We start from the raw sequence: 14,012 nt of genomic DNA, 5'->3' as shown, positions 1-14,012 counted from the left end.
CGATAGGCTTTGTTTTCATTTCTCCTCCCTTACCCCTTTCAATTATGGTTTTGGTAAGTGATTTTTTTCCGATGGAATTTTTGGTCAAAACTACATTGAAATGGCATGCCTATTCCACAAAACGTTTTTTATGAAAAATATTTTTTTTTCCATAATGTTTATATAAAATTAATTGCTAATGATATATTTATACAACAGAACTATATAACATTGCCTTAATTTAATATATCAAAAAGGTACAAAAAATAATGAGGGGACACCCGGATTTGAACCAGGGACCTCTCGATCTGCAGTCGAATGCTCTACCACTGAGCTATATCCCCTTCTTAATTTATTTAAGCAGATATGTCGTTACACTGCCACGTTTGCATGATTATCAATAATACAAGGTGCTTTACGGTATTATTGTTGTGGGTTTTAAAGTTCCGTATGGTTTCATTCACCATGATCACTGATGCGTGTCGAATATATAGTAAGTGTCAGTGAATGTTTCAAATTATATCAATGGCTTTTTGAATTGACTGTTTTTTAAATATATTTATAGACGTTTTTCTCTAAAAAAAACTAAATTAATTATATGTTGTTTTCTTGTCAATTAAATTTGGTGTATGACAATAACAAATTAGTAATCAAGAAATGACCTTACTCGTGTTCTGGATGAATTATATTAGACATTAACAACTTCTAGAAAATTATTTTGGTTAAATTAATAACTGGTTTAAATACGAATTTTCACATTGCAGACGTTGAGTAAAGCATAGAGATACTATCTATTATGAGTAAAGTAATATTCAAGCTGTTAGCCACATGTATAGGTCCGTTGGGTTCATGATACTCAAATTAATATAATTTTCAAATGAAATGAGCAGAAGCATTATGTGTATTTGTTTTAAAGATATGCAGGCATATACCTATTGAATTCTTTTATTTACCCGAATATTCAACTGTTATTGCCACCAACAATATATATATATATATTTTAAAAACAATTACAGCATGGCAATAAGAGGTTAAAAATAGATTTCTCTAATCTAGTTTAACCCCCTTTACAAATATAAACAAAAAATACAGATGGAATTGAACAAAAAAAGCAATAATAAAAACAACAAGTTCAGCCGATAAACATTTGAAAATGCATAATTATATAAACAAATAAATAAGGGCAACTTTTATAATATTAATAAACAATATAAAACTGTTTCCCCCTTCTAACTTTCTCTCAAATAAACACGTCATTACCCCATAATTGTTTCTTTTTCTTTTAGAAACACAACAATAATAGGCCTACCTTAATAATATTCTATCATTCATTTTTACAATTAAATGAGGTCAAAGTTTGATTCAATTAAATAACGAGTGAAGTTCTACTCTTCCATTGACTAAGTGTGGTGTTATTTTAATCAAAACTTCAAACGTATTTTCTGTCGATCCAAATTGGTGGGGAGACTAATCCAACCCGGTATTCGCCGTATCACAGTATGCCATTGATTTTATAATTACAAGCAAAATACATAAAATGGAGTAAATGCAATTATATTTCAAGATAAATCCATGATTTAAAAAAGTCATCGTCTATATAGGCCTACAAAATTGTTATTTAATCTAATATAGGGCTACGATTGAATTTCATTAGGAGTAAACTGTAAAAATAATGAAGGGATACCCGGATTCGAACCAGGGACCTCTCGATTTGCAATCGATTGCTCTCACCACTAAGCTATATCCCCTTCCATGAGTTTCTTTCTTTTTCCCTTATTTTAAATTAATCGTGCAACTTTCTGTCAAGTTGTGCAATACCATAATACTAAGCCTCCTAATCCTATGGCATATCATCACGAAGTGTAGGCCAATGCCCATGCTTTAAATAAATTGTAAAATAATGTCATTTTATATTTTTAATTTATCTAATGATTATTACTGTAGTTTTAATTTTGTATTTGAAATTAATTATATGTACAGATTTATGAAGTTATGAAGTTTGTATTTTAATGTTATTTTAATATTTTGTGTTTGCTGCCATCAACGGTATATTTCAGAGATCAGTGAAATTCAGACTCAGACCGTCGCACGTTGGCGATACTCATTTTAATAGTACTTCACTTCCAACTCTCTACCATAATTTATTTATTTCACCATAATTCACCCAGCCAGCATGAACTGATGTTATGGGGCCCACAGCAAGTCAATAAACAATAGGCCTAACGCAGAATTTAAAAATATAAAAAATATGGTCGTATTACAATTAAAACTAAGAAATCAATTAAGCAAAAAGGAAAAAAAGCAATGATTTAACTTAGATTAAAACGGCCTCAAAATTAGAAGTTTATTGGTTTCAAAATTCATACAAAATAGGCTACACATTAAGATGAGTAACATTACGGCAGCTGCTATCGATTGCTTTTTGTTGTTGCTTTTGTAGTAACCTGAAACGATTAATCCGTATAGAAAGTTCCGAAAAACAGTTATTTAAAATACGGATAGACTACGATAGAGAACGACACATTGCAATGATGACACTGGTGTCTCTAGAATGTAATTTGTAACAATACGATTTTTAATTTTTTAAGATTTTTAATGTTACGGTTTTATACTTTTACCACTTTTTATAATGTTTTAGTCCGTTTATGTATCTTTCAATCGGATTGCTGACAACCGACATTTCTTTGTTTTTACGAAGACAAAAACAGTTTCGTGTATCTTTGAATTTATTTTAAACAATTTACAAGTTTTTTTTTTCTAATCAACCAGTTTCGATTTTATATTTTTCTTGTATTTTAAAACTTATAGTTTACATTACATAACTTTAAGCCTAACAGTAATCTTTTAATTATATGGTAGTACTTTACCATTACACAGAGCACATTATTACATAATATTTACAAATAAGTACTGGATTGTACCATTGCTGTAAAAGCGGTGGCTATGTTGTGCATAAAGTAATTCGCATTTTTTGTAAAACGCGAGTGACATCCGATGTCTTATTCGAAATGACACAATTCAACATAACGGATGCTAATTCTCATATTTAATTCATAACACAATAAAATATTGATGCGTTTCGTACGTATTATTTTTAAATCAATGATTTACCCATTATGTTAATAGACAAGTCCACTACTTTGTTGCTATGGTGATGATTGTAAACCAGCAGCGCCACCGTGTGATGATAAACAACAACTTGATTTCGTTGAGAAGGATTTCTTTCCAATATTTTCTTAAGTATTAACACATTTTTATCCGCAAAATGTCAGACCTTGGATCAGATTTTGATGATGAAGATCAGGGGCCATATTTAGGGGTACGTGTTTTACATATTACTTACATAGTATAGGCCTTCTTCGAAGGTAGGCCTAGCTAGCATAGTAGCCAGGCCCAGCCTAGCTAGCTAGGCTCTAGGCCTAGCGATCGCGTGAATGACGTCGTCGCGGCATCGTGCATTTTAGATCGAGTGTGTAGTTTAGGCTAGTAGAATTGGTTCCTACCCTAGCTAGTAGCCCGAGCTAGCTAGGCCTTGTAGATTTGAGATATCTAATAGTAAACCTAGCTATGTGTAGCTAGCCTAACTAAAGAAGCTAGGCCTACTAGCTAGAGGCCTACTAGGGCCTAGGCCTAGGCCTACATATATTGTGATAATATGAAATTTAAGAATAGTGATTGTACTTTTTGTAGGCTTAACTAAACTACTGGCTAGTCTATAATAGCCTAGGATTCAAGCAATTTTATTTGTCCACTTAAAATGGAAATTAATTTCGAAATATGATTCTTTGTTTGTGTTTAGGAATATGAAGGTGAACGTAATGAAAAAGATGAACGACATGGCCACGGCAAAGCTACTCTCCCAAATGAAGATATATATGAAGGTCTTTATGAACATGGCAAACGACATGGTCAGGTAATTATTCTCACATTATAAACTTAACTGGTTGATTTAAATGCCACAAGTTTCACTGTATATTGTCTAACGGGTATGTGTCTTTATTATTTAATCTTTATCTGACACCCAATTACAGTACTTACTGTTGGACAGAGACGTTCCAACATTCAGGTCAAAGTTGAGGTTTAAAGTTAAGCATGTTAAATTCAGATAATTAAATACCGACTGAACACTTTTTTCAGGGTGTGTACAAATTCAAAAATGGAGCACGATATACCGGCGAATATAAACACAATAAGAAGCATGGGTCAGGCACGTTTATTTATCCAGATGGCTCAAGATATGAAGGTACAGTAACAATTCATTGTCATTACACCATAATAGTGGTGAAGCTGTAGCTTGGTGATTAACAGGCTTGCCTACCAATCCCAGGGTTCAATCCTGACCTAGTGCCAGGGTTGTAACTCACAACTCTTTCAACTCCACTCCGTAAGCCTCAAATTATAAAAATAGTTTATCCATCCTGTAATTGGCGAGTTACTCGCTGTTGGATGCGTATGAAATATAAAAAAAGCTATCTCATCTGAGCAGTAACATTACAATGTCAGTGCCTTACGACAAATCAAAAAGCAATGTAATGTTGATATAATGCATGATACCATTACATTATTTAAAATATATTTCTTTAAATTTTAGGAAATTGGGTTGATGACCAAAGACACGGCTACGGATTGTACACGTATCCCAACGGTGACATTTACGAAGGGGAATGGCAGAGCCATAAACGACATGGACAGGGGGAGTACACCTACAAAGAAACTGGTTCTAAATACGTAGGCACGTGGGTTGAAGGCAAGCGGGACGGAGCAGGAGAATTAAAACATAATAACCACAGATATCAAGGCCTTTGGGTGGATGATCAGGTAAGGTCTGCTGCACAATCTACTAATCTTCCACCCCTCCAATAATCTTTGGTCTATGGTACTTTATATGTCTTCTGAACCAACACTATATCATATACCCTTTTTTTTTGTTACAGACACAAGGCAAAGGTAAATATGTTTTTGACATTGGATGTGAACAACACGGGCAGTATGTACCCATTGAACAGGTGAGTGCCATCCCATTCTGGTATCATTTGTTTACTAGTGCCATCACGTCACATCATTTTTGTATTTGTGTATCAGACAATATGCTGAAATCAGTGTTTTCATATCTAGCGCCCTCATAAATTGTACCTTGGTTGAATTTTGCCTAGTCCATGATTTAAACATTTAAAACCAATGTGAATTACAGTTATCATGCAAAATGAAATTCTAATTCATGTGTTTTACCTTTGGGTTAGTTTAATTAGGTGACTAAATTGTTCGAGCTCTGCTATTTTTAGTCTTTTTTTCATCTTTTTTTTCACACATTGATTATCAGTGATATTAGTGCACATTTTTTCTGTGGAAAATGGATTTAGTAAAAAAAAGTGAAAAAACTATAAAAAGAGTCTCCCTATTCCTTTCATAAATATTCATTGTTTATTGTATAATAATATTAAACCAAAATTATAATTAGAATCAAGTTGGTGATAATGAAGAGGAGGATGCACAACCTGTGATGATACCGAAATGGAAGGCAGGTGAAATAACAGCAATAAGTCAACGTAACCCAGCTGCCGAACAGCTGGCAGAACAAAGAAAAGCCCAAGAAAAAGACGAAGATGAGAATGAAGATAATGGTAAGAGGCGTGGTAACAACATTTCCTAAAATTTAGAACTGGCACTATTATTATTAGACAGAAAGCTTTCTTTAGCATCATTATCATTGAAATCATTATCTTTTATTGTGTACACGAAAATCATCTGTTTCTTTCAATCCTAAACAAAGCTCATTTATTTCGACAAAATTTATAAGGGTGGTCCATCCAGCCAAAGATCATTAGAGACCATCACGAAAATACAATTTAACATTAACATACAACAAATAAAAATTTTAATAAATTGATTACCGAATCGTGGAGAGACTACACCGGGATGTACACCATGCAAATTGAAAATGTTGACACCATGAGGTGTGTGTAAACGGCAAGAGTTTTTCTAGGCAAAGGGGAAAACTAAATAAAAGATTCCAAGCCATTTGACCATTTATGGCTTGATTTAACATTTTTTTCTCGCTAAATCCAGTATTATTGACAGAAATTTAGATATTCTGCCATTTGTAACCTTCTTTCTACACAAATACAGCAGAAAAAGAGGTAGAAAATAATGAAAATACAGAAGTAGAGCAGGAGGCACCAACTATTGAAGAAAAATCAGCAGAAGGTAGACATGTGCTGTGTATCCGACTAACTTTGTCTTGGTGTCAAATTTTCATTTCATTTTAGCAACAATTACCATATTTATTTGAATAACTCCCTCCCATCCCACTCCCTCTGTTTAATAAATAAATACCTTGCATTGAACATCATTTAAAATAAATGCCCTCCTCAAATTGTTTCCCTCAAATAAACGCCCTGCCACATTCATATACTGTATACACAATACTGTACTGTATTACTGTATATTTTTAATAATAGTAGAATTAATTGGTGCGTAATAATTTTTTTTTAAACTTAAGCATATTTTAAAAAAAAATTGTATTTTATCACTTCTTGATATTAAATGTGTTGTCATTTTGTATCTAGAGGCCCTTTTTGAGTATATCCTATGTAAACGTTTTACACTAAATTAAACAAACAGCCCTCAACAATCTCCTCCCCCCCCCCCCCCAATAATAATAAGTTGATGTTAACTATTTTTACTGTATTAATTGTTCCTTGCAATAATAGCGAATGAAATTAGGAGACCACAGGGTGTCTATTCAAATAAATACAGTAAAAGTGTGTGACGTTGGTTATATATATCATCAAATCTTTTTCGCTAAATTTCTTCCATGTTGTTTCCATAACTGACTTGTCATTTAGCACTTATAACAGTTCATGGTATTATGTGACATCTAACTTCATTTCATAAAATACCACATGACTAATTCTTCCATTTTGTATCCAAAGCTAATGTTTTATTGTGAATCATGGCTACTGGTTATTATAAAATTCAGTTAAATTTAGTGACGAAACAGTAAATATTATGTGTGTTGAAAATAAGGAATATGAATAAGCTGTTTTTTTTTAATTTGGCCCTACTTAAATTAATTATAATAATGTTAATAAAATAAGATTAATAATTTCACCAAAGTGCTCGGCACATCCTCTCATTCATCTGTCTATCTCATCTCTGTATATTATAGTACATTAACCCATAGATTTGTGTAGAATATCTTCTGATTTCTGAGGTTGTTGATTGTTTTTGACTTAATCTTTCTTAATTATGCTAATGTGTGTGACTCAATGTAGGTCATATTTTGTGTACTACCTATTCATTATTTGCCACCCTTAGCATGAGAAGAGTAGCTGAGGCTGGAGGTATGAACTATATGGCCTCTTAAATTTCACCAAAGCAATACCATCTATATTTACAGTAATTACATTAATTTCAGCTTTTCAATTACTATTTTAAAGTCGAGATCTAATAAGATCGAAACTGTACTTTCTGCAGATTGGATATATATATATATATTTATATATAATATTTAAAGGCAAATATATCATAAATGCAACTATATCACAATCTATTAAATTGTATAATTAACAAAATCTTCAGAAAAAAACAATAATGTTTTAGTTTATCGTTAATGTGTTGTGTAGTTTTGAAATACAAAATACAGTAACTGTAGATAGGTATGATGTGAAAAGGGAACTATTAGTTAATATTGGATGAAAAATTGGTTTCATTATCGACAGTACAATGCTCTATATACACTGACAAAATCATTAAAGCTTTTGTATAATATAATATTCAAAAGGTGCAGAATTTCGAATAAGTAATTGGAAATTGTAATGAAGTTTAAAAGCACTAATACCAAATTAGTTCATTGTATTTCTAAAAATAGAACACATTATTTGCGTATTCCTTTAATTATGGGCAACTTGCACATTGTGCAGAGGCAATGTATCACATGGTCTAGTACCAAAAGATGTTATGCCTATAGTAAGATAAGTCTACTAGATAGCCAACTCCATTCTGTTATGGTAGGTAGGTAAGGCCTACGGAATTGTATTAAAACCTAATTAGACGTGTTGGCCAATACCAGTACAAAGTTTTGATTATTAGTATAATTAGACGTCTTTGAACCTTAAACAAGACCCCTAACCCTAACAATGTAATGCTTCAGATTTTTCAAGGATTCAGTGAAAAAAAAATTACAATTAAAAACTAGACCGACGCAGTGACAGAATTGATTAGGACATTTTCAACTATATGACAAAAGTGGTTGCTCATCAGAGAGTTAATTAAAATATTAAATACAACAACAAAGAAATTGAAATTGCGCTAAATTAAAACAAATCCGTCTGTTTCTTGTGTTTAGGTATTGAAGCTCAAGGTGAAGCCGCTGAAAATAATGGGCAAATGGAAACCGAGGACGCGCAAGAAGGCGGTGACCAGGAAGAACCATCGCCGCCGTCTCCAGTCGCAGAAGAAGACGCAGAATGAACGCTCACATATCTACTCGTCTCATCCAAACTTGTTGGAACTCTACCAAACTTTTTTTATGAAGAAAATAACAATTTCTGTACATTTCCACTTTATGAGTCATTATTTTATCATCATTGGATGGACACTCTATTTCTTTTTATTGTAATCGATTTTATATAATTAAAAATATGTGAGAAAATTCATTTTCATTAGTTTTAATTCGGAATCTTGTCACCGTGACAAAGAAAATAACAGATTGTAAAACAACAATAAATGTGTCCATGTACTACTACTAAGATATTTAAACGCATAGGCCGGCCTACTCATATTTCAGAAGGTATCAATATTATACAGACGCGGCGTCAAAATGAGTTTTGTCGTGTTCCTCTTCGTTGTTTTGTGGCATTGAATCACACGTTTCTCAATGCTGTACCTCCACACTATGATTAATTGGCCAGTATAATATGCAAATTCCGTATTACAACACCTTACGTGTTTCTTGATGTTTTTTTATGTGATGACGTCAATGATCTGGTCAAATTTAGAAAACAGTACCGAGAATCGACTAATTAAAAAGCATCCTGATTTTCCCTGACATTTTATCTTTTCACACAACTTATTTTCAGCCAGAAACCAGTACAACATTTCCACCGTTAAAATAAACTAAAATTATAAATGTAAAAAATAAAGTTTACAAAGTCGTGAGAATGTAAATGAAAAAGAACAATCAGTTAGTAATAATATATTCTATTGGCATCACATTCATTTCAGTTCTCCCAAGTTTAGAAAAAACTGAGTGTAATTTAAATGTAAACTCAATCTATCTTTTCTGACAGAAATTACAATAGAACACATACGTACTTCAAATTAAAATTTACTGAATTTAGTGAAAATAACAGTCGATAATTACAATTATTTATTATTATGGTTATCCCATTATATTTCCCTTTTATAAAATCGTTAAATTATCCCTCTCGATATCCAATTAAACGAATGATGTCTAATGCATCTTTTATTGGATTCTAAATAATACGTCTCAAACGATTACAACATTGACTGTCTTGTTGTGTTTTTCATAAATTTACAACTGTCTCTACATAATCAATCCAAATGTACTAATCACCTTGTGTTGTTTTTGTTTAGATGCACGTCTAAAGGCCAATTTACACAGACGAGAGGTAACGGTAATACAAATATCGAACCTACGTTATTCCTTATGACCATTTACACACAACGCGGAGCGGACGGGCGGTTTCCGCTCAGGATAGATACAGACTCTACATGGAACAAGCTACGCGGTTTTCCGCTTACCGTTACCGCTGGTCGTCTGTGTAAATTGGTCTTAAAGCTATAGTCACACTTGTTCCGTTGTGACCGAACGGTCGACGCCGCCGTTATTAAAACTCGTTTCCCACTTGGACGCGACTCAAGAACGTAAGCGCAACGCAAATTTGACCAATCATGAGTGTACGCCTACGCACTTGCTTGCGTAACAGTGGGGAAACCATGCTTTGTAAATCAATTGATGTAACGGAACAAGTATACAGCTTAGTTAAGAAGACCAGCAAAATGTCACCTTTGACACCCTCTTAAAATAAGCCTATAATGAAAGCAACAAGAAACTAAAACCAGATCGAACTTGGATTGATTTTCACACATTATTTACAGACAATATCGAAATTCTATAGCCAGAGAGCCAGTGTGAGAATGTGGTTTAATTAACAAAAATGATAATATTGTTCAATTTGTTAATAACTTGATTGCAATGACACTGTCGTCAGAAATATACGATTATGAGCATGCGCAGATTGACTGTCAGCTGCGAAGCGCCTCGTAAAAGGGAAGGTCGCACTTTTTACATCCAAGGAAAAATCTATTAAATAATCTCATCTGCCATTTAGTTTTTGCAAATTATAAAGTAGGCCTAGCCTCTTGATTGAATATCAGAATGGACATGCTTTCTAATGAAAACGAGGATAAAAACAAAAACAAGGATGTAAACGCAACGCAAGCAAGTTGACCAATCCAAGCGACAGTTCGAATAATTCATCGCTTGTGATTGGTCAAATCCCTTACGTCGCTGTGTTGCGTTATACAGGTATTTACAATAATAACAAAATTCCTAATGCGCCTGTTTGTTATTTTAACAGTTTTGAATATTAATTTTTATTATTTTATAAGTTGTATCCTTTCGAATGTATATAATATTTCAGTGTCATATTATATTCCGTAATAAATTGGTTTGTGTATAATCAAAAATAGTGTGTACCCTTTTATTTTTGTTTGGTTATAACATACTGTTTACATTGAAGATTTGAATCAATTATTTATACCTTGATTCAATTTTGATGTCATACTAGTAATAATTTTCTTATTCTCATCGTATGCAAACATCAATCAATTAAACTGCACGTATCGTTTCTCTATTTTGAACGTACATTGTTCTTTTCTCAGTGCTGCATCTCCACATAATAGGCCTCCATATTTCCCCAATATCAGGCAAATTCCGTAATACAACGTCACATGTATGACATGTGCTGCCTGTCATTGAAGTTATACAGTGAAACAAATAAGATGCTGTGTTAAATGCAAAATGCTGTTTGTAAATTAATATTATTAGGTTATATGCATGATATGCATATAACCTCTTGATTCTGTCAGGATCTTTATTTATTTATTCTTTCCTTAGCACTATTTTGTCCGTGAATTATCTTGGCATCAGTTTCATCTAGCTAAGTCAATTTTTCAGAGTATATTCCTTATGGCCAGGAATCGATGTGGTCATGTTTTCACGGTGCGCAATCATAAATTACGCGGTCTACGCGCGATTTAATGAAATCACGTTTGTAATCATATCTTCACAAGCATGAATCACTTTTAAACAAAATTTGGTACTCATAAATTTCAGGTCATATTTCATCATATGGCAATATAATTACGTGCGTAGCGCATATAACGCATGCGTACGCGCGCTTAAAAGTTTTAAAATTGTCAAAATTTATTTTCGATGAAATTAGAGTACGTTTCAGGCAATTTTAAGCGTTTAAAAAATTGCCACGAGTGCGCAGAATTTTGCACGCGCACTGCGCGTTAAACATTGATGCGCATTATTTTTTCCCGATTTCTGTTTTACAACCTTTCTTTAATAATATCATCATATTTGATTCACTTTTCAACTCGAAATTGCGTTATACGAGCACGTCAAAAGTGACAGGCTACGCACGTATAAGTTAACAAAATAGTGAAAATATGCTAAATTTTAAAATTAATATATATCGTCAGAATGCTGGGGAACACCTATTTTTTATTTCATTTTCTTGAAGTGTATGTATCATATGTATGATTTATTATCAAATTAAGAGAACAAAAGTTGATTAAGTCATCATTAATTGCATATTGAATTAAAACAAATTAATTTCGACAATCAAACAAATTTTGACATTTTCTTAGGCCGAAATAACAAACTTAACATTAACTTTTTTCTTAAGAAGTTCATATATTAAAGTTAAAAGTATATAGTTTGACAGTGCATCATTTTTTAAAATTTTTAAAGATGTCATCATAGTAATAAATTATAATTCATTGCGGTATGTAATAATCTATCTGCACCAAAGTGGCTACTGAATAGTAAATACACGGAGGAATCTTTCTACATGTTTTAGTAAGTTGTGTATGGCTCGGTGGTCTGTGCTCGTGTTTATGGCATTCAAGGTACCGAGATCGAGCCTCACCTTGGGTAACGAAACGAAATAAGATTTTTTTTTATTATTTGTATTGTTTGTTCAATTTTATTTCTTAGTGTATAGACACATGATTTATAATGAAATCTAGATAAAAAGAAACTTATGTCTTTATTATTATGTAACAAATATGGTTTATGACATTATACGCAGAGGGATCTTTGATCGGATTGCGATACCGGCTATTGTATTTGCCTTAGCAAGATCTTAGCATATATTATAAATAATTAAAGATTCTGAGAAAATCAATCAATCAATATATATTTTACAAATCAATTATCTTTATTTTAATCAAATGCATATAACCTATAATTCGTCATAGTGACGAATTAAATCTAGTTTTGTGTTTATGTCCATTAAAGAAATTCGACAATTTTGTGAATGGCAAAAAAAATTAGAGAATTATTTTGATTATTTATAGATTTACCATTACGACCTGAACATTTATTAATATAAAAATCACAATGAAGAAAGACAAGACACGGTAGCTTATTTACATAAGTAGATCTATAACATCGACCATGTATAACAAAAATAAATACAGTTGCGTGTGTTGTTATCAAACGATTTTGTTCTGTTTCAATCAATATTTATTTTATTCGGAATCAAGTCTATTATAGGCCTTAGAATAACCATGACGGTATTTATGCTTCCATGGAATAACATACTTGTCAAGTAAAATAAACAATTTTTGTGTACCTTAATTTTATTTAATAAACGCTCGATCGAAAGTGCATAGCAGTGTAAAGTACACATAAGTACCGGTATTATTAAACGAAACCACCAAAGGTTCCCATAGGGACGTAGGCCAAGTGCAACGCACTTTGACCAATCACGACGCGATGAACGGATCAGATTAAGTTTGGTTCCCATTGGACGCACGAATCACAACACTTTATACTATTCCAACTTGTGCTTGTCGTTGGTAAACAACTCGCTTCTCGCTTACGTCCCTTACGCTGCGTCCGCGAGTGTGAACCAAAGCTTTACTTTCCGCTGCGCTTACGCTGCGTCCGACTCGTGCTTACGTCCCTACGCTGCGTCCGAGTGTGAACCAAGCTTTACTTGCCGTTGCGCTTACGTCCTTACGCTGCGTCCGACTCGTAGGCCTACTTATGTCCTTACGCTGCGTCCGAATGGGAACCAAGCTTTACTTTCCGTTGCGCTTACGTCCGTAGGCCTACTCTGCGTCCGAGTGTGATCCCAATCTTTACTTGCCGTTGCGCTTACGTCCATAGCGTGCGAGTGTGAACCAAGCTTTACTTGCCGTTGCGCTTACGTCCATGTTGCATCCCAATGGGAACCAATCTTATGATTTGTTGACACCGTTGCTATTTGCTATCGTCATTTATAGAAAATAACATTCGAACCCTCAAGCATAGATGCTTAAAGAAATATAACTCTGTGCAAATATTACAGATTTAATTAAATTCAAAAGAACGTTCAATGTACCGTTAACCCTATGTTCTCTTGTTGGTATTATTCATTTGATTAACGATAAAAACTAATTATGTTGAACGGTCTAATATGAACTGTTTCTTTAGTAAGTGGGTCGATATTTCATATACAGTTCCAGACAATATCCGAAAATTGACAATCAGATATTTACAGTAGGATTAGTTTCTAATTTCAAACGTCAGAACGTACCTTTGTAAATAATAATAATAATATTAATAATAATAATATTTATATAAGCGCAAAGGCTTTGTTTTTTCGATAGGTGGCGTACTTTACATTCGTCACAATCTAAGCTGATTTATAATTCTAATTTAGGTCATCAAAACATACAAATAGTGTCGTAGGCTGATGAATGCGGGTATTTTAAAGGATACGAGTAAA

The 14,012-nt window shown here is 33.0% G+C and overlaps 1 protein-coding gene and 2 non-coding genes across 4 annotated transcripts; 1 reads left to right on the top strand and 2 right to left on the bottom strand.

Moving 5' to 3' along the window:
- Positions 1-251: 251 nt before the first annotated feature.
- On the bottom strand, positions 252-323 carry Trnac-gca (transfer RNA cysteine (anticodon GCA)). The gene has a single exon. It is a non-coding gene; the product is annotated as a tRNA-Cys (tRNA).
- A 1,331-nt stretch (positions 324-1,654) lies between these two features.
- On the bottom strand, positions 1,655-1,727 carry Trnac-gca (transfer RNA cysteine (anticodon GCA)). Its single transcript has one exon. It is a non-coding gene; the product is annotated as a tRNA-Cys (tRNA).
- Positions 1,728-3,158: 1,431 nt separating this feature from the next.
- On the top strand, positions 3,159-8,632 carry LOC144849994 (radial spoke head 1 homolog). Of its 2 annotated transcripts, XM_078707142.1 has the most exons (8): positions 3,159-3,298; positions 3,779-3,892; positions 4,117-4,222; positions 4,571-4,797; positions 4,914-4,985; positions 5,438-5,600; positions 6,106-6,183; positions 8,327-8,632. In XM_078707142.1, the coding sequence occupies exons 1-8, from the start codon at positions 3,245-3,247 to the stop codon at positions 8,449-8,451; spliced, it is 939 nt and encodes a 312-aa protein (XP_078563268.1). In that variant the 5' UTR covers positions 3,159-3,244; the 3' UTR covers positions 8,452-8,632. The 2 variants fall into 2 exon arrangements, with proteins under 2 accessions (XP_078563268.1, XP_078563269.1); XM_078707143.1 differs by lacking the exon at positions 6,106-6,183.
- The last annotated feature ends 5,380 nt before the right edge of the window (positions 8,633-14,012 follow it).

The sequence above is a fragment of the Antedon bifida genome, chromosome 8 (assembly GCF_963402885.1).
Source record: "Antedon bifida chromosome 8, ecAntBifi1.1, whole genome shotgun sequence".
NCBI lineage: Eukaryota > Metazoa > Echinodermata > Crinoidea > Comatulida > Antedonidae > Antedon > Antedon bifida.
The sequence above is the reverse complement of the archived record's forward strand: the minus strand, read 5'-3'. Positions and strand labels throughout refer to the sequence as shown.

Coding starts and splice junctions, on each gene's coding strand:
- LOC144849994 (XM_078707142.1), top strand. CDS start 3,245: ATGTCAGACCTTGGATCAGATTTTGATGATGAAGATCAGGGGCCATAT. Junction 3,299..3,778: donor ATCAGGGGCCATATTTAGGG/GTACGTGTTTTA, acceptor GTTTGTGTTTAG/GAATATGAAGGTGAACGTAA. Junction 4,223..4,570: donor AGATGGCTCAAGATATGAAG/GTACAGTAACAA, acceptor TTTAAATTTTAG/GAAATTGGGTTGATGACCAA.